The sequence below is a fragment of the Coniophora puteana genome (genome assembly GCF_000271625.1).
Source record: "Coniophora puteana RWD-64-598 SS2 unplaced genomic scaffold CONPUscaffold_9, whole genome shotgun sequence".
Classification (NCBI taxonomy): domain Eukaryota; kingdom Fungi; phylum Basidiomycota; class Agaricomycetes; order Boletales; family Coniophoraceae; genus Coniophora; species Coniophora puteana.
In genome coordinates, this window is record NW_006913061.1 from 683602 (window position 1) to 701509 (window position 17908).

Here is a 17908-nt window from a genome sequence, read left to right on the forward strand (position 1 = left end):
ATTACACCTCTAATCCGATAGACGACTGTAAAGACGATATTCTCTACTTATCAATGGTCAAAACCAAGGCTAAGGCCTTTACCTTAAGACTCGCCACCACTTGCTTCACCATCGACCCGGAGGGTGATTAGTTTTGACTTGTACTCATATCGTTCACTTTCCAGCTGCATTTGGCGCGCAATAAATAAGATAACATTAACAAACCCAACCCAGAAAAGAATAAACAGTACCAGTCAGAGCAATATCAAGGTATACAGCAGACGATAGGGTAACCATCAAGGCACCCTATAAAACTCGTAGCACTAACACAGACTTATAAAACACACGATGCCATAAAGGACCCCTCGTTCCCATAAATATGCGCCCGAGCAATCATTTCGTGACTTGTCCCAGTCCGATAAAGTGCACCGTCCTTGATTTACTCAGGAAACGCGAGCGAGCGGACCGTCTTGATCCAGGCAGCACCAGCATCGGGGTACTGCCAGATGGAGACACCGGCGTTCCAGTTCTTCGCGGTCGCCTGCTGGAGGCAGGACGCGAGGTCGCTCGCGCTCATGTAGCCGCCGTCGGTCTCGTCGGCGGTGGTGCCGGGCTTGCCGATGACGAGCTTGTCAGCGGTGACGCCAGCAGCGACGATCTGGAAGAGGGCCGTGTCGGGATAGGTGGTGGAGGAGGTGTTGATGAGGCCGTCACAGGTGGTGTATTCGCTGGTGCCATCTACAGTTATTGATGAGAGGTGAGTATGGTTTGAAGCTGTTGAAGAGACAAAGGGTGCTCACCGTTGTAGAACTGCACGTTGTACTGGAGGGCAGTTGAAACGGTCAATAAATGCTCTCGGGACATGTATATATGCAGAAAGGCTTGCCCAATCGATCAAGGAGCCAACCTCCTGATTAACCTTGATGTAACCGCCCGACGTGTACACGCTGGACGAGAACCAGGGAGCAAGAGCTGTCATCTTGAATCAGACACCGTCCCCGCCCTCTAATTAAATTATGATGACAATAACTCACGAGCGTGGGTGATGAAATAGTCAGATGCAGGCAGCTTGTTCCTCAGCTCGGTCGTGAATGTGATGAGCCACTGCTCCGCGGACCCGTCCTTCTTGTTCATCGCGGTGTAGTCCTCGTAGTCGATATCGACACCGTCAAAGCCGTACTGGATGACCCACGCCGCGAGCTCGTCGGCCGTCTGCGTGGGGTCGAGCTCCGGGCTGCCGCTCGTCGGGAAGTAGTCGGCGCCGAAGGCGGACACGACGGTCTTGATGCCCGCCGCGCTGTAGGTCGACAGGGTTGAGTTGCGCGTCGCGGCATCGAGATCCTGCCACTCGAGGGCCTCGTCGACGGGGGCGCCTGGGCGCCAGAAAGAGAGTGCGCTGGACAAAGGAAGCGAGGGCTTGTCAGTTAATTATGCTCGAATCGGAGGTGTAGAGAATTTAGAGATGCATACACAACGTTGAAGCCAGTAAGGTCAGTTGTAGCCGGGGGCGTCATCCATTCATCGATGTACGCGACGAAGTGAGGGGCCGACGGGGCAGCGGAACGAGCAGCTAGGCTCTGTGTCACAGGAGCGGCATTAACGCTTGTGGCAGACAGAACAGCAGCGAAGATAGTGGTAAAGACAGAAGTGAAGGCAACCATGGTTGCGTGGGCAGTCTTGGATAATGAGTGATAGTCGAAGCTTCAAGTGTCAATGAAGGATCGAAGCCGAAGAAAGACTGTGACAAGTGGTGCGGAACCTGGGGAGCCTCGACATTGCTCAGTCTGCCTTATATACATACGAAAGACGTTACCTTACATTAGTGCTGGGCGAGAGCTGGACGAATTGAAAGTCGAAGACCAGATGGTATGTCACGGGCTCGTGCCGTTTCACGAATAATAGCGCACAAGTTTTCGTAAATAGCACGCACATGCGCGTCCGGACGTTTCACCTTGCAAGCCAGCGCATCCTGCAGCAGAGAAATGTACGAGGGGTTACGTCCGCGCACAGACGCCACGTCGACAGCGGGTAGCAATTCAAATGCTCCTCGAAGAAAGTGCCTGGTCCTGAGATAGCTGACAGATATCAATGTTGTTATATCACTCCCTGAGCTGTCGAAGTGACGCCGCAGTTGCCATAAGGTATCATGGAGGTCCCTGAGGTTGATCTGAGACGAGACTTCCTGAGTGTGCTCGGGGCAAAAGTCTACAAATAGTGCCAGAAAGTCGGACTATGTCGCGTCTTCGGCATCATAACTTGATACCGAGAAGTGTCAAGTCAGATGAGCACACCGACATCAAGAATCCCTAGACCTAGATTCAGCTGTATTTTTTGGTATCTTGTATGGCCTGCAGTCGAGAGTTCCAGCGACGCAAAGCATGATACCAGCAAGAGCGATGTGGGGGCTAATGCTGATGTTCTGGCCTGGGTGATCAGAGCGGAGAGATTTTAGATGCCTACTGAGCATTTTGGGGCGAGCGGGTGCCTGAAGTCTGTAAGTCAACTGAAGATGTCTCATGATGTGAACGACGCACTCTTCCATGCAATGTTAGGTGTGCAGTAGTATTGGAGCCCGTGCCTTGGACTTGAACCAATCGACTTGGTCCATGTGGACAGTAGGCTCGCTCTCGTTCGGCGAAGGAGAGGCGTGTCGATGACCGGCACCGAGCGACATCATCGGCCTCCATGAACATGATGAGGGATGCCAGCGTGCTGTTTGCAGTAGACGCTCAGCCGAAACGCGGGATGATGAGATAGCAAGAAATCATTTGAAAACCAAACAGAGCGGGAGGAGCTTTCTCGGAGAATGGCAGGTACGAGCAGCTATTTGAGGCGGGCTATCCTAGAGCCCAGGATGATGAAGCAGCCAGATGTTACTAAGGATGAGAATGGGATGAACTTACTCGAAAACATTGAATTTGTCATGAAACGGCGTTGGCAGGGAGGCGCGACGTGGCTTGAGACTGACTGGATTTTATGAGAAAAGAGAGGCTGTGAGACATTGATCGACGATACTTGCACTATGGCAGGAACGGCAGAGAAACATGATTCCGACTTCAAGTCCTTGCAGTTCACGAGCGGGTGACGAACGAGGATGAACGATTCGATGATGGTTTGATGATGGTCACTGAGCAGAGCGAACAAGTGTGGGAATCCCGCCCGGAGTTCGTCGGCCCGAAAGTCCGTACGCGGCGCGTGCAACTTACGCGTCCGCCTTGGCGTCCGCGCCAGCACGCCCTGAGCACGCCTCCACCAGTGGCACTCAGTACTTTTTGCTACAGCACTATCGAAGCTCGAACACACTGTTTCATCTCGCCTTGACGTTATCTAAGTGGCCTAAAGAGCAGTACACAGGAGAACTACAGCTTGCGCGACCATGCCTACGTACTGTCTCGTAAGTCCTTCGATACGCCCCGTTCTGAGTCGTCATCTCTTATGAATACAGATTTCTGGTTGTGCTCCTGTGAGCGCTAGAGAACTCATCTCACGTTACGTAGAAGAATGGGACAATATTTTCGAGATGGATGACCCACATGACAGTCCGCTAGGACCGCTAGTCTCGCAGGCCATACGTGCGCTGGCAGTGGCGGAGGAAGGGATTAACGACGTGACGATCATCGGTGTGCCCACCTCCGAGCCCAAGCTTCCACAATGTGATACTTCTTTTAACCTTCATCCGCAGGAGACTTTGAGAAATCTGAGGAGGTGGAACGAAGATCTCGTCCCGAACTTCCCCGCGACGAAGCCCTCGAGATTCCTGACTCGAGGATCACTGTTCTCCAAAACTGCACATGTTCTGGATCAGAATGGTATGACGGGTTTGCTAGCAGACGTGAAACGGAGGGGGGTCGCTGCGAGTTCTGGGTTTCATATTCTACCGTGATCATTATGGTTCAGACGTTCGCTCTGCCCATCCTGCACCTCGCGACGTGCGGCCGTGTGACGCCGCAGCGCTTCTGGCGGATAGCTATGTACTGTGGCTGGTCTGAAGGGGTGCACAGCCCCGGACTGGAGGAGGTAGACTACGGAGAGATAAGCGATGCCCGCGACGATATCCCCAAGACTATCCCTTGGTTGAAGTATAGCGAGCTTCGATATCTGGAAGAGCTGGGAGATGTGGAGGCCATCGAGGACGCTATTGTGCACCGAGGAGGATATTGGATGTGGATGAGGCCCGACAGGTGCGCCTTGCCTGGAATAGAAGATCTTGATCTATCCTCATAAGTCTCTCCCCTACCATTAGGTTCCCATTGGACGATGTGGCCACCCAATGCGCGCCCTCTTTCGTAACTCACGGCGTCTCAAAAAGCAATCATACCTTGTCTGTTCTCGAAAGGCTCCCCCTTGAGCTTCTCCACATAATCGCACACCGGTGTTCACTTACCTCCTTGCTTTCTCTCGCCTCTGCATCTCGCATCATTCGTTTTCTGCTTCTAGGCTCTGAAACCAGCAGAAACTCCCTGGCAGCTGCATGGATAACCAAGAACGCCCCATGGTTCTCCCCCGTCACATCTGGCCTCGAGCCCCGATACGAAATGAACAAGGTTCGGGACGCGTGGGTCTACTTACAGAGGTGTTGTGCCAGCGGTTCAATGAGGAACAGAGCACGCATCTGGAAGCTCGCAGAGCAGATCGAAGAGGTTGCAACGCGAAGCGGGCTTTGACCTTGGCTAACAATAATTTAACACCACCAGTTCTGTCATCCACTTTAAATAATGTTGACTACCATTAGAAACACGTATGGCGGCATGTTAAATCCATGGTATACGTTGTCCGCTTGGTAAAACAAAATAAATGTTTATAATATGTATATGACGCTATGAAAGTGTGCATTTAAGGGCTTCTATATCGTTCAGCCGTGGAGAGTACTAAAGTACAAGTACTGTCTGTCTCCAACACTCTGTATCCCAGACTCTATAAAGAGACCAGAGTGGAAGCCTGGCATTACTAGATTACAAGAATGCTTATGAGTATCATTCGAAGCCGTAAGTCGTTGTTATGAAACCGTGTTGGCCCCGGATGGGAGGCGCGATGTTGCTTGAGGCTGACGAGATTCGACGAGCAAAGAGACGCTGCGAGACATTGAGCGACGATACCTGCACCATGGCAGCGAACGGTCGAGCAACAACTTAGTTCCCTGTAGTTCACGAGCGGATGATCGATAATGAGGGTTACTGAGCAGAGCGAACGAGCATCATGCATCATGGGATCTGGAGCTCGGCTTGCGCGCCCCTATTATTCCACGCGCGGCCACAGCATGGGACCGACTTCCATGTTCAGTTACATAATCATTCGAATGCTCTCCCACTCAATGCCATCATTAATCCTCTTGAACTAAACACGTTCGCTTGGTACAGTCACCCAGCTTTCAAGGCAAGGGAAAACGATGGGAAAACCAAGTGAGCGACATAATACTGCTTTGACCAAGTTTTGACCGCCGATAACGCAGCGCCAACTTCATTGACCCCTACAATGATATCACTACTTTGCTAGACATGAGGGAACCGATTATAACCAGTCACAGGCATGGTTTACTGAAATGGCTCTCTTGCTTCTTCCTCCTGTGTGCGATCAAGAACTTTACTTCAGGATCCTCTCGAATTTTGTCACTGTAGATGTCATGGTGTTGGACCACGTCGTAGTCGTTGTGAAAACCAGCTCCCCGTTTTCTGGGATAGCATTTCTGTCATTGATAACGATTGTCGGATGACTCCCTGCCCCTTCAATGCGTATGGCTGGCTCGGAGCTGGACACCGTGTACGTCGATTGAGTGGTCACCGGAGCGCTCGACGGTGCTGACTTTTCCGTGAGCTCGCCAATGCGGCGAGCCGTCCACTCCTGTCCTGGATCACCGGCGGGTGTTAACCTCACCTATCGGAGCGGCGTATATGTTAGTAATATCTTCCCGACATTAACAATCCTAAATAATTCTGACCTGTGTCCATGGATCTGAACTAATCAACGTGATTGCAAATTGACTGTTTGGCCACACAATCCTGAAAGTGGGTGCACCATCCACCAAATGTCCCAAGTCTTGTAGGCGTAAAGCACGCTTACCGAAAATTAAGCTCTCCGTTTTTTGGGATGCTTTCTATATTCTAGCTGACGGGGTGCGGTTTTGTTGACACCGAGGTGTCGATCTCGCAGGCGACATATCTCTCAATAGGCCCACTAACAGATTTGATGGAGCAGCCCGCTCCAAATGGTGAGATCTCCCACTTTTGATGGAATGTGCTGTCGGAAAGCTCGAGCAAACTGGATTCGACATGAACGTACCTGTTGGTTAGGCCTCTCGTGTTTTGTGTAGCCTAAGTGCCAGCTATTTATTCAGAGCCGCTCGTCTATCCACCCGTACAATGAAACCCACCTATTACAGTGTGTCCATGAGTTAGGTCCATAGCCATCCGTTCCCCAAACTGGAGAAGTAGGTAGGTCCCAGGGAGAATCGGCGTTGTTTGCATGCTGGCACTGTCCGCGTCTGGCGACGATGTTGATGATGGAGAATGGACGCTTGCTGAAAACTCTTCAATGACGGTCGCCTCACTGGAGTGGTCAGCGATAGACATGATTGGGCGTCTAGATTACTGCCGGTTTCAACATGGTGCGGCATCTCCCGTGTTTGTGACAGACACGTTGGCTGCCCTCTCTGCGGCCGAACCAGACGAGGAGCCCAAGCAAACCACCATACAATGCACTGAGCGCCATAGACGATCACAGACAAAACATTATATCCGAGTGAGTCAAAGGCGGGTGTAAAGATGATTGGATATACGTATCAATGTTTAAAACAAATACTGAGGTTTTCGCCTTTATGCTCTCCCTATCGAGGGCGATTTGTGGCTAGCACAGCGGTCTCTTAGAATGCATTTTGCGCGCAATAAATAAGATAACATTAACGAGATAAGCCCAAAAAAGAACGAACAGCACCAGTCAAACGATTAGGGTATACAACAGACAATAGGGTAGCTATGAAGACACCCCACAAATCCCGTAGCACAAATCTATAAAAGATCCCTCGTTCTCGTGAGTATGCGCCTAAGGAATCACCTCATGAATTGTGCCGGCCGGGAAAGCGCAGCACGCTCAATTTACTCGGGGAACGCGAGCGAGCGGACCGTCTTGATCCAGCTGGCGTCAGCGTCAGGGTACTGCCAGACGGAGACACCGGCGTTCCAGTTCTTCGCGGTCGCCTGCTGGAGGCAGGACGCGAGGTCGCTCGCGCTCATGTAGCCGTTGGTCGCATCGACTGATGTGCCGGGCTTGCCAATAACGAGCTTGTCGGCGGAGACGCCGGCAGCGACGATCTGGAAGAGGGCCGAGTCGGGGTTGTTTGAGGAGGAGGTGTTGATGAGGCCATCACAGGTGGTGTATTCGCTGGAGCCATCTACGATTTATTGATGTGAGGTGAGTTGAATTTGAGGGTATTGAAGAGACGAATGATTCTCACCGTTGTAGTACTGAACGTTGTACTAAACGACAGGTGAATATGGTTAGCATAGGGCTTCATGGCATAAGCATACGCAGAATGGCTTACCCAGTCGATCAGGGAGCCGACCTGCTGATTGACCTTGATGTAACCACCAGACGTGTACACGCTGGGCGCAAACCAGGGAGCAAGAGCTGTCACCTCGAGTCAGACATTGTCCTCGCCTTCTAATCAAGCCATGGTGATGATAGCTCACGGGCATGGGTAATAAAATAGTCAGACGCAGGCAGCTTGTTCCTCAGCTCGGTCGTGAACGTGATGAGCCACTGCTCCGCAGAACCGTCCTTCTTGTCCATCGCGGGCAAGTCCTCATAGTCGATGTCGACGCCGTCGAGGCCATACTGGATAACCCACGCCGCGAGCTCGTCGGCCGTCTGCGTAGGGTCCAGCGCCGGGCTGCCACTGGTCGGGTAGAACTGGGCACCGAAAGCAGACACAACGGTCTTGATGCCGGCCGCCCTGTAGGTCGTCAAAGCCAAGGTGCGCGTCGCGACGTCGAGTCCCGCCCAATTTTCGGCCTGGTCGACGGCGCCGTTCGGGCGCCAGAAGGTCATCGCGCTGGACAGCAGAAGTGAGGGTTATTCAGTTTGTCAGATTCAATATGGAGGTGACGAGCGCGTTCACAGAGACGTACTAGACATTGTAGCCCTGAAGGTCAGCAGCAGACGGTGGGGTGATCCACTTGTCGTCGTACGCGACGAAGTGAGGAGCCGCCGGGGCAGCGGAACGGGCAGAGAGGGTCTGATTCACAGGGGCGGCGACGACGCCGGTGATAGAAAGGGCAGCAGCAAAGAGAGTGGTAAAGACAGAAGTGAGGGCAACCATGGTTGTGCGGGTTGTCTTGGGTAATGAACGAAAGTTGAACTTTGATCGTTCAGTGAAGGATCGAGGACGAACGGGGAACAGAAGCTGAGGAAAGACTGTGAAAGGTGGTGCTGAAACTGGAGATCCTGGTATTTCTCTGTCTGTCTTATAGTGCTCGAAAAACGTCGACCTAAATGAGTACTGGGCGGGTGCTGGACGAATTGGAGGCCTAAAATCCGTATGGTATGCGCGGGTCAATGTGGTTGCATGGCAAACAGCGCAAACGTTGGCGCATGCAACACGTAGGTACGCGTCTGAGCGTTTCACCTCCCGAGCCAGCGCATCCTGTAGCATAGAAGCATACGAGATTCTCTGTTAGCGCCCAAATGCCACGTCGACAGTGCAATAGCAGTTTTGACCCTCCTTCGGAGAAGTGCTCAGCCTCGAGGTAGCTAACAGATAACGCAGGCGTACCACCCTTCGACCTCGAGATGTGACACAGGATTTGACACGATTTACGGCCCCAATGTCAGGGGACATTTCTAGACGAGAGAGCTATAATTATGTTCGGAGCAAAAACCAGTCAATAGAGGAGAGCGGTTACGTCGCGCCTTCGGCATCTTGATTTGACCCCGAGGACTGTAAAGGGCTTCAGATGAGCGCTTAGCGCGGCCGACACACTCTCCGCACGATACAACTGGTGTCTCGTCGTCCTACACGAGCGGAGTCCGAGATGGCCAGCAAACGAAAAGCATGCAATTAGCAAGGGCGGGAGCAGGCCTGAGTGGCACAAGGGACTTGATCCAATCCACTTTGTCCAGGTGTGTTTATTCGGTGGCGAGCAAAGACCTGATGTATCATGACCAGCACTGAGCGACATCATCGGTCTACCTGGGCAGCGTGATTGAGTCCAGCGTTGCGTTTGAGGTAGACGCTCAACTAGAAACCAGGATGCAACCAGGATGACGAGGCAGCCTGAAGATACACGGAAGCAAAAGAGTCATGAAACGGTTATCTCGGCTGGGCAGTGTGACACGGCTCGAAGTGGATAGGAGTTGGTCGAGTAAGAGATGCAGTGCGGTAATGGCGCCGTTTCCTAGCTGTCGCCGTCGAGCAACACAAGCTCGAGCAGAGATTTCTTCAAGCACGAGTGGATGGATGTCGATGAAGTGGAAAGCAGTCCGAGATGGGAGACGAGAATAAGCGTGGGAATTCCGTGGACCATCGCCGCGGACTCGTCGGCCCGAGACTTTGTAACACCACAGCGTCTGCTTCTCCCACCAAACATAGCACTGAAACCCGACAGCAACTTTTCGTGGCGCTCTTACGCGGTCTCTGCAGCCTGAATAAGCGTACCCCAGATCCACAATCCGCGCGATCATGAGCGTGTACTGTCTCGTAAGTCCAATTCCACTCAGCCCGTTCTGAGTCCGTACTTCTCTCCAAGCCGGATCTCTGGCTGTACCCCAGTGAGCGTCAAGAAACTTGAAGACTATGGGCATACCAGATGTATCAGAAAGCGTCACAGAAAGCTAGGTGCGCTCGTGTTGAAGGCCATACGCGAGCTGGTAAATGCAGAAAGAGGAGTCGAGGACGTTACGATTATTGGTACGCCCATCTTCAGACCGCCTCCCGAGTGCAGCACCCCTTTACTTACCTCTCTCTTAACTGAAGGTGACTTTGAAAAAGCGGAAGAGCTGGCACCATGGGGCACACTTGCACGAGACGAGGCCCTCGCGCTGCCTGATGAGCGCATCACTGCTCGCATCGATCTAATTGATGCACGCATCAATGTTCGCCAGCTTCACTCATCCACCGGACAAACACGGTGTGAGGGGTATGTTAGAGCTAGAGCGACCGCTTCAGGTGTCGAGCAGCGTTTTCTGGTCTCGCATGGTGTGCTTATCATGATCCAGACGTTTGCTCTGTCTATCCTCCATCTCGCGACATGCGGGCGTATGACACCACAACGCCTCTGGCGACTTGCGATGCACCAAGGCTGGTCCGAAGGGGTAAATGGTTATGGACTGAGTGGAATAGATTAAGGAGAAGTTAGCGCTCTGCAGAATGAGGCTTTTGAACCTATTCCTTGGATGAAGCGCGCCCAGATGAAGACCCTAGAAAGGCTTGGAACCGTCGAGCTGATCCAGGATGCGATCACCCACCGCGGCGGGTACTGGATGTGGATGGTGGCTGACAGGTGGGCCATTCTTGGGATCCATGAGTCGGTTTAAACCTGAGCGCTGTTATCAGGTTCCCATTGGACGGCCTGGATATCCAAGACACACCATCTTTCATAACCTACGGCGTCTCTAACGGCGTCCATACCTTATCTGTGGGCGAGAGATTCCCTCTCGAACTTATTCACATGATCGCTCTCGAGTCCTCACTTATCGACCTGCTTTCTCTGGCTTCATCATCTCGCGTGCTGCGCTCTATGCTGCTAGGCTCTGAAGCTAGCAGGAACTCGCTGGCGACGGCGTGGATAGCGAAAAATGCCCTGTGGTACGCCCCTGCTACGTCCGGTCCCGAGCCGCAGTACGAAATGCATAAGGTTCGCGATCCGTGGGCGTACTTACAGAGGTGTTGTAACAGCGGCTCGATGAGGAACAGAGCACGCATCTGGAAGGTCGCCGAACAGATAGAAGAAATTGAGAGGCAAAACGGGATCTATGATTGGTTGTCCAACATACCATGCTACTGGTGAACACCACTGCCCTTCCCCAGTACTCGCCACGTAATCTCTTGTACAAACGCGGCTATAGAGCGGAATTAGTCGCCAGTGTGCAAGGTAAGGCGCGCAGTCAGGGGCGGTTTAACGCCGTCCGGACCGTGGGGGCCGTAGACACGCGACGTCAATGCGACATCCTCGACTCCTGCACTGGGCCCCTCGTGGGTCAATATTATTAATGCGAGCTGGAGTCTAAGCCGCGAGCGAGATGGTGGCGGTTGTGGATCAAGAGACAACGCCACCGATCTCACTGCTCGCTCTGGCCAGAAAAGTCGCGCCGCTGGTCACGCGTGCGTTGACTTTCCGCGACCCTCTCATTTCATGGCTTGCCGAGTGGCAGTGAGCTGCGAACGTGGGGCATGTAATGTATATAGCATGGACCAGTGATCTACTACAAATCTGACACCGACTCCGTAATGTGGGTGAGGCCGGGGTGACACCCGAGGAGAGGCTCCACGATTCCGACGTGCAAGGTTCCCGGGCCAAGACTGAGAGTCAGGTGGGGCCGAGCACGTTGAAACCGAGGTAGAACTCCCCGGGCCGTCAACCGTCTGGGGGTGTGTCGAGCCGGAACTAGTCCAGCCCAGACCACAGCAGGCGCAGCCGCAGACGCTGGCTCGCGGACCCCCCAGACCGTCGGAAGGCGAGCCTGGATTGGAGCTACTTGCGCCCGCGCCAAGCAGGTGTTGTAGCGGAAGAGGGCGCAGCTGAGGCGGGACGACGAGAGGAGGAAGCCGGAGGTAGAAGCTCTGCATGCAGCGGAGCCAAGATGTCCAGGGAGCGCCAGTAACGGAGAAAAGCATCGGAGGACCAGCGACCCATGGTCTTCACCACGTCGGGTGGGACACCAGCTAGAAGTAGCTCAGTTGTACCGCCGATGCGAAACGCGTGGCCAGAGGAGGAGCTGAGGCCGTTCGCCAACCAGATGGCATTGCAGCGAAGCAGAAACTTCCGTTTAGTGAGGCACTTCCAGCGCCCAGAGGAACCCGCCTTGTAGGAGAAGAGAGGCACCGAGAGCGGCGGGCAGTTTAGTGTGAGGTGGGCCTCGAGTGATGAGACAGGATCGGAGGCGTCCATTTGGCGGCAGATGTATACGTACTCGCCACGGGATTTCGAGACCTTAGTGAATGGAAGAAATAGTTTTCGGGAGCGATTAGAGTTCAGTGGCTGCGAGAGGTCCGAGAATAGCGCCGTATGACCAACACGGAAGGAGTCTTCCCAATCGGACAAAATTTCGCCTAGGCGACATTGCCCGTAGAAAGCCGTAGTAGCAGCGGACAGAACAGCTGCGTCCAAGCAGTTACCAGCATCCAGATGTGAAGACAGGGAGAGTAGCATGTCTCGAGTGACGGGCGGACGAGGCGGGCGACGAGAGGAAGTCGGAGTCATATTTTCAACTCCATTGAGAACAAGGTTGAGCCTAGGACCGCCAAGCCACGGAGCATCGTGGTAGTTATGCCAAGCTTTGAGGGCGGCAACGTAACCGCGGACCGTGGTGCCGGCAATGGTGCCGATGCGTGAGGCCGCGAATGCGCAGAGTAAATATTCGGACACGGGAAGCCGAGCGGTCTCGGGGATACTTTCCGACGCGCAAAAGGACAAGAATACTGATATGCCAGCAGAGTATTTCTCACGCGTAGAGCTGGCCCACGCCGTGTCCAGGGCCAGCTGGAGGCGAGAGGTGGAAACAGAGGAGAGGAGAAGAGACATAGTGAAGGAGAGAGATCACACGTTGTTAATAAGGCCACAGGCCGCATTCCAACCCAATGTATTTTAAGACGCAAGGCACAGGAAAGGTTTCAGGTACGAAGGTAAAGCGGGGGCAAAGCCAAATCGCTTTGACGAGAGCGGAAATACACCTCGTGAAACACCGTCCGCTAAGTTCTCGGCCGAGGGAACCCACACGACCGAGATCCAGATGCCGAACTCGCGGATGTTGGAAATGATGTGGCGCAGGACCGCATTTTGAGAGGCGTTGCGTGAACGGCCGGCGTGTAAAGCGCCGACGACGCCCTGGTTATCGGAACGAAAAACAACATGACAGTGGCGGAAGCCGGCCGCAATGAGAGCGCGTAGACCAAGATCAATGGCCACCATCTCCGCCCAGCCAATGTCGCGGTCGGCAGCGCGCCAGCCGTCGCGTAGAGACCACGATAGCCAGCGGCCGTCGAGCACGAAGCCGACACCAAAGGAAGTGGAAGCGTCCACAAATAGCATGTGAGATAGTGGTGGTGGGGGAGCGACGACGGCGGAGCCACAGAAGTCGCGAGCCAGCTGTTCGCGCCACCAGGTGACATCGGAAAGAACTGTAGGCGGGAGGCGATGCAGAGTGAAAACGTTGTCCCTGAATGCGGAGCGGAAGCGATAAAGGGAAGGTAAGCGAGAGCGACCGTCGGGGAGTGCGAGCGTGCAGTGCTGTAGGCAGCCCATGACTTTCTCGCATTCCCGAAGTGAGACAGAGGAACCAGGCTGCCAAGAGAGAATCCGGGCCAAGTACTTGTCCTTTTTAGCCTCCGGAATGCACACGGTTTTGCGGGGGAGGTCCCATTCAAACCCGAGATAAGTGAAAACGAAGGAGAAGGGGCGGTGCTTGTGGAGAGCCCAAGGCCAACCGAGCTCAAGTGCGACAGAGAATATCAGAGACTCGTCGTAAGCGTAAGCCCAAGGCCCCGAAACAGAGAAAACGAGAGGATAGCGCCAGAAAGTATAATCGTCGGACCATTTGAGAAGGTCGTCGACGCCCCGCGCGCGGTAGATGCAAACGATACCGTCGCCCGGGCGACCAAACAAGCCCATGGAGCTGGTGCAGCCAAAGCACCCGCAATGATCAATATAGAAACGTGGAGCGCCGACGCCGTCCACGCGGACACAGACGTATGGCTGATCCTCGGGCGCAATGGGAGACCGCCGATGCGCCGCCTCGACATCGTTGACCGAAACCTGAGAGCCGGGGGGAGCATTAGCGACGAGCATGTAACAATCGGCAAAAGTCCCCCAATCGCACTTGAAAGTGGACCCGTCAATGCTAGAGTTGACAGAGGGATTGGTGGGATCGTTGCGAGGAAAAGAATGATCTTGAATGAGACGAAACTTGGAGGTACCAGGTTTGGGGATAACACCGAGAGGGCCGGTACAAAAGGGCCCCATGAGAGCCTCGAGTTGGGCAAGCGAATAAGGGCCGGAGTAACGACCCTCACGGAGTTCAGAATTAATGTAATCGAGAATAAAGTCGGAATGGTCGAGGGCAGAACGATGGTTCGGTGGAGAAAAAGTAGAGAGAAGCGGGAAAGAGACCCCGAGCCGCCAACCGTCACGGATACCAAATGGAACGTCAGCGAAATCGTGGAGGACGCCCGCGTCGTCCAGCGCCACCGCCCACTTCTCCCAGAGAAAGGGCGTGACGATCCGAAGTGCCCCCAGCTCAAGCGCATGCCTGAGCTGAGTGAGACGCGCCGCACTTGGTGCAGCGGTGGAGGAAGCGGCAGGGTTGGCGGGCACACCCCGCGGCGCCGTTGAAAGCGAAACAAACGAGCTCGTTGGCAGTAGTCGACCACTTGCCAGCCCGGAGTGAGATGTAGCCGGTGTCGGTGATACCACAGGCGCGGTTCCGGCAGCCGGTGGCGAGGCAGAAGATGCAGCGTTGGGAGCTGGAGCCTGCAACAGCGGAGGTAGCGGGAGTGGCAGTGGACGCAGCACGCGAGGGGCGCGATGAGGAGGCGCGAAAGGACGAGGTCCCGGAGGTGGAGGAGGAAGTGGCGCGCTCGACCGAGTGGTCGAGGTTGAAATCCGTGACGATACGGTTCCAGACCCGGTCCTGGAAGGTGGAGGGATCAAAGTCCTCGACACCGGCCGCGTGAATGCGGCGGCACTCGATATCGTACGCTAAGAATAGCTGCCAGCGGCCCCGCTTGTAAACGTCCGGGTGCAGGCGGATACCGTCATAGTGATCCTGCCAGATCTGGGCCCAGCACGCCGCCAAACCACTGTCCGGCTCCTCAGGAAAGTAGAGGCGGATGAGTCGGATGAGGCGCGGGAACGCCTGCATCCACTCGGGCAGCGTCAGCGCATGTTCGCCTTCCGCAGTCCAGGTAGAGGGCAGGAGAGTGAGCACGCCCGAGTCCGAGACGGTAGCGGTGGTGCGATCCGTGGATTTGGACCACTTGAGGCCGCGTAAAGTGTCGTTGGTAAGCAGCGTGAGTGGAATATGTTTGGTCCAACCCGCCTGGATGGCGGCGATGGCCAGCGGGTGGTCCGGCAGAGTAAGGCCACTCAGTAGCCTCCCTGCCGTAGGCAAGGCACGCGGAACGGGCGCCGAAGTGGACGTGGAGTGGGCAGCAGCCGCTGAGGGCGCAGGAGCCCTGGGCATAGCAGCACGGGAACCGCGGGGAAGGGGAGACCCTGCAGGAAAACTGCGTGAGCATAGGAATGGGAATGGGAATGGAATGGAATGGAAGAGGAATGGAAGAAGGAATGCAAGGAACGGGGAGGAGCATGGAATGAAGGATACATACGGGCAGAAGGAGCGCGGGCATTCGCCAGCATAGAGGTGCGGCTCGCCTGGTCGGAGACCATGGATATGAACTGCTCGCGGGTAGCATTCGAGAGGGAGTCCCAGAAGGTGATCCCGGGCGCCGACGCAGGAGCCGGGGAGGACTCGCGAGAGGCCGGGAGGCGGACGGAGGAACCGCCCTGAGGTGAAGGCGGCGCACCTTCGTGAATAATGCGAGTGCCCGAGATCGACGAGGTCGGGGCATCCGAGCGCCCGATTGGGTGAGCGAAGTGAACGCGGGCTCGTTGCGGCAAGGAATGTGGTAAGGCATGGGGGGAGTCGCCGTCTGGTGATGACGGCGGAGCCGCGGCCTTCTCTTTCCCTTTGGCACGCTTCGGCGGAGGAGCGATGGATGCCGAGTCTGAACTTGGCATGCGGCGACGCGTGGAATTCGCCCCTGGGTGGTCCAGGGCCCCGAAGCTGGGGGGAGGAGTGTCCCCCGCCGGATCTGAGGGAGCATCCCCGTCGTCAAATGCCTGCGGCTGAGGTGCAGGGGCAAAGGCCTCTGCGAGAGCAGGAGCGGCGTTGTCAGCCGCCGATAGGATGAGATCGTCCGACAACGGCTCGTCCTCCTCAGGACTAGCAGGTCCAGACGTCCCAGAGTGAGCCAGGACGCTGGACGGCGTCGGGGTGACAGACCGGCGAGAGGTGGCCCGAGCAGAGACGGGGAGGCGAGGAGCCATGGCGGAGAAAAACAGGGAGAGACGAGGTACGGGGGAGCGACGTGAGAGCGAGGCGAAGAGAGAGAAAAAACGAAAACGAAAATGCGAGCTGGAGTCTAAGCCGCGAGCGAGATGGTGGCGGTTGTGGATCAAGAGACAACGCCACCGATCTCACTGCTCGCTCTGGCCAGAAAAGTCGCGCCGCTGGTCACGCGTGCGTTGACTTTCCGCGACCCTCTCAATCATGGCCAGTCTCCTTTCATAATATCTCGTTACCGCCAGTCCCGGTCAGCCCGATATCATATCCACCTTCGACGGGGATTCGAACCGGAAATTGCGAGCCAATGAGGCGAGGATCAATCAATTCTCAGTAATGTCCCTTTTGACTTCTTAAATTTTGCTTTGATGGTTCTTCTGTGATCAAGGGGTACCCAATAATTGGACCTTGCAAAGTGGGTTCGTAGATTTCGTATGGCCACTTCGGCCTCTACCCCCCCTCCCCCCTTTCCATAAATAGAAGTAAAGCCCCTTTTAAACTACATATGTCAGCTACATAACATAATATATCTGGCGGCTCTAAACATATCACGAAAACATCAGGAACTCGACTAAATACACGAGACAAATAAAGATGACACTGCCATCCTACTTCTTTCCCCCGCGTTTGGCCCTCTTGGTGGGTCGAGCGTGCGATGGGCACCTCCAGTCCGTTTCGATGCAATCGAGATACATGCAAGTTAAATGGAACTAAGAGTGAATGGATAGTTAGTACGCAGTGACAAATACAATGTAACGAGAGCGTACCCATCCGGTCTCGCAGCGATCGTACTTGCACCGAATCGCAACGCCGTCGTTGATTTCGTTCTGCGTGACAACTTTATCGCAGTCGCATGTCCGCAGCATCGCGTTGAGATCGCGCTTGCGACTCTTTCGTCCTGCGCGCGTGATGACGTCGTTTTCAACGAACTCCGGCGCGTCGAGACTGATATCGAGTGCCGATTCTGAGACGTGTGAGCTACAAATAAAGAATGATTGACAATGACCTCACCTGCTGGCCCATCCTCAATGTCCGACAAGGTGCCGGAATGTGTGTCGTGATTGCGTGAGGTACTGGCAGCCATAACATCGGGGTCTTCCGCATGAACGTCGCTTAATTCCTGCTCGTCAGCAGCTGCCGATGTTTCTGAAATGTCTTCGTTCGATGCAAATTTTGAGGTCCTATGCGCGTCTGAGATGGCGAGTGTCGGAGCATGATATACCTTGCGAGATTTCCGGGATTTGGTAAAGCGTCTTGCCCAAACAAGTGTCCGCATGTTGTCGATTTCGTCCGGAGGGATCGTGAATTTGGCAGTGAGATGGGAGAGGAGTTGGGAGGAGGCATGATGAATGCGAAGGTGGGCGACCATGGAGTATCGCCATATAGCGGGGTTCCGGACAGCCATCTTGTTTGTTGGGGAACAGATCGGGCAGGCAAGAGGCACATTTGTGCATGGCGCGGACTCGCTTGCAGTTGCGGCAGAGTGGTAAGCAAACGAGACGAGATTGGGGCATAATGACCGAGTATCGTCCACCTGGAATGTACTAGAGGCTGAACCTCTCGTCGGTCGGAGATAGACTACACACCCGGATTGAGCCGTTGGCTGCAGGCAAAACCCACACACCTCAACTGTACGGTCCATGGCCTCATCGCATAGAAT

At 54.7% G+C, this 17908-nt stretch overlaps 6 protein-coding genes across 6 annotated transcripts; 2 read left to right on the forward strand and 4 right to left on the reverse strand.

Annotated features, from left to right (window-relative positions):
• Nucleotides 1-174: 174 nt before the first annotated feature.
• CONPUDRAFT_166811 (glycoside hydrolase family 18 protein) lies at nucleotides 175-2378 on the reverse strand. The gene is made up of 6 exons (XM_007772517.1): nucleotides 1798-2378; nucleotides 1450-1747; nucleotides 1014-1375; nucleotides 866-951; nucleotides 780-801; nucleotides 175-717 (listed from the first exon to the last, which is right to left on the reverse strand). Exons 2-6 carry the CDS (start codon nucleotides 1638-1640, stop codon nucleotides 419-421), a joined length of 960 nt encoding a protein of 319 aa, XP_007770707.1. The 5' UTR covers nucleotides 1641-1747; nucleotides 1798-2378; the 3' UTR covers nucleotides 175-418.
• Nucleotides 2379-3465: 1087 nt separating this feature from the next.
• Nucleotides 3466-4664, forward strand: CONPUDRAFT_83342 (uncharacterized protein). Its single transcript, XM_007772518.1, has 3 exons — nucleotides 3466-3599; nucleotides 3662-4160; nucleotides 4223-4664. The coding sequence occupies exons 2-3, from the start codon at nucleotides 3868-3870 to the stop codon at nucleotides 4641-4643; spliced, it is 714 nt and encodes a 237-aa protein (XP_007770708.1). The 5' UTR covers nucleotides 3466-3599; nucleotides 3662-3867; the 3' UTR covers nucleotides 4644-4664.
• An 895-nt stretch (nucleotides 4665-5559) lies between these two features.
• Nucleotides 5560-6545, reverse strand: CONPUDRAFT_166813 (uncharacterized protein; the record flags this gene model as incomplete). Its single annotated transcript, XM_007772519.1, has 3 exons — nucleotides 5560-5850; nucleotides 6256-6287; nucleotides 6347-6545. The coding sequence occupies 3 exons, from the start codon at nucleotides 6543-6545 to the stop codon at nucleotides 5560-5562; spliced, it is 522 nt and encodes a 173-aa protein (XP_007770709.1).
• A 368-nt stretch (nucleotides 6546-6913) lies between these two features.
• CONPUDRAFT_166814 (glycoside hydrolase family 18 protein) lies at nucleotides 6914-8306 on the reverse strand. The gene is made up of 5 exons (XM_007772520.1): nucleotides 8100-8306; nucleotides 7662-8023; nucleotides 7514-7599; nucleotides 7427-7448; nucleotides 6914-7363 (listed from the first exon to the last, which is right to left on the reverse strand). Exons 1-5 carry the CDS (start codon nucleotides 8288-8290, stop codon nucleotides 7068-7070), a joined length of 957 nt encoding a protein of 318 aa, XP_007770710.1. The 5' UTR covers nucleotides 8291-8306; the 3' UTR covers nucleotides 6914-7067.
• A 1509-nt stretch (nucleotides 8307-9815) lies between these two features.
• Nucleotides 9816-10976, forward strand: CONPUDRAFT_166815 (uncharacterized protein; the record flags this gene model as incomplete). Its single annotated transcript, XM_007772521.1, has 5 exons — nucleotides 9816-9877; nucleotides 9944-10135; nucleotides 10186-10469; nucleotides 10523-10807; nucleotides 10865-10976. The coding sequence occupies exons 3-5, from the start codon at nucleotides 10363-10365 to the stop codon at nucleotides 10974-10976; spliced, it is 504 nt and encodes a 167-aa protein (XP_007770711.1). The 5' UTR covers nucleotides 9816-9877; nucleotides 9944-10135; nucleotides 10186-10362.
• Nucleotides 10977-16856: 5880 nt separating this feature from the next.
• CONPUDRAFT_91326 (uncharacterized protein) lies at nucleotides 16857-17890 on the reverse strand (the record flags this gene model as incomplete). Its single annotated transcript, XM_007772522.1, has 3 exons — nucleotides 16857-16958; nucleotides 17016-17212; nucleotides 17260-17890. The coding sequence occupies 3 exons, from the start codon at nucleotides 17888-17890 to the stop codon at nucleotides 16857-16859; spliced, it is 930 nt and encodes a 309-aa protein (XP_007770712.1).
• Nucleotides 17891-17908: the final 18 nt, after the last annotated feature.

Coding starts and splice junctions, on each gene's coding strand:
- CONPUDRAFT_166811 (XM_007772517.1), bottom strand. CDS start 1,640: ATGGTTGCCTTCACTTCTGTCTTTACCACTATCTTCGCTGCTGTTCTG. Junction 1,376..1,449: donor CTTACTGGCTTCAACGTTGT/GTATGCATCTCT, acceptor TCCTTTGTCCAG/CGCACTCTCTTTCTGGCGCC. Junction 802..865: donor TTGGCTCCTTGATCGATTGG/GCAAGCCTTTCT, acceptor ACTGCCCTCCAG/TACAACGTGCAGTTCTACAA.
- CONPUDRAFT_166814 (XM_007772520.1), bottom strand. CDS start 8,290: ATGGTTGCCCTCACTTCTGTCTTTACCACTCTCTTTGCTGCTGCCCTT. Junction 7,600..7,661: donor CTATTTTATTACCCATGCCC/GTGAGCTATCAT, acceptor TCGAGGTGACAG/CTCTTGCTCCCTGGTTTGCG. Junction 7,364..7,426: donor CAACGTTCAGTACTACAACG/GTGAGAATCATT, acceptor AATAAATCGTAG/ATGGCTCCAGCGAATACACC.
- CONPUDRAFT_83342 (XM_007772518.1), top strand. CDS start 3,868: ATGGTTCAGACGTTCGCTCTGCCCATCCTGCACCTCGCGACGTGCGGC. Junction 4,161..4,222: donor ATGTGGATGAGGCCCGACAG/GTGCGCCTTGCC, acceptor CCCTACCATTAG/GTTCCCATTGGACGATGTGG.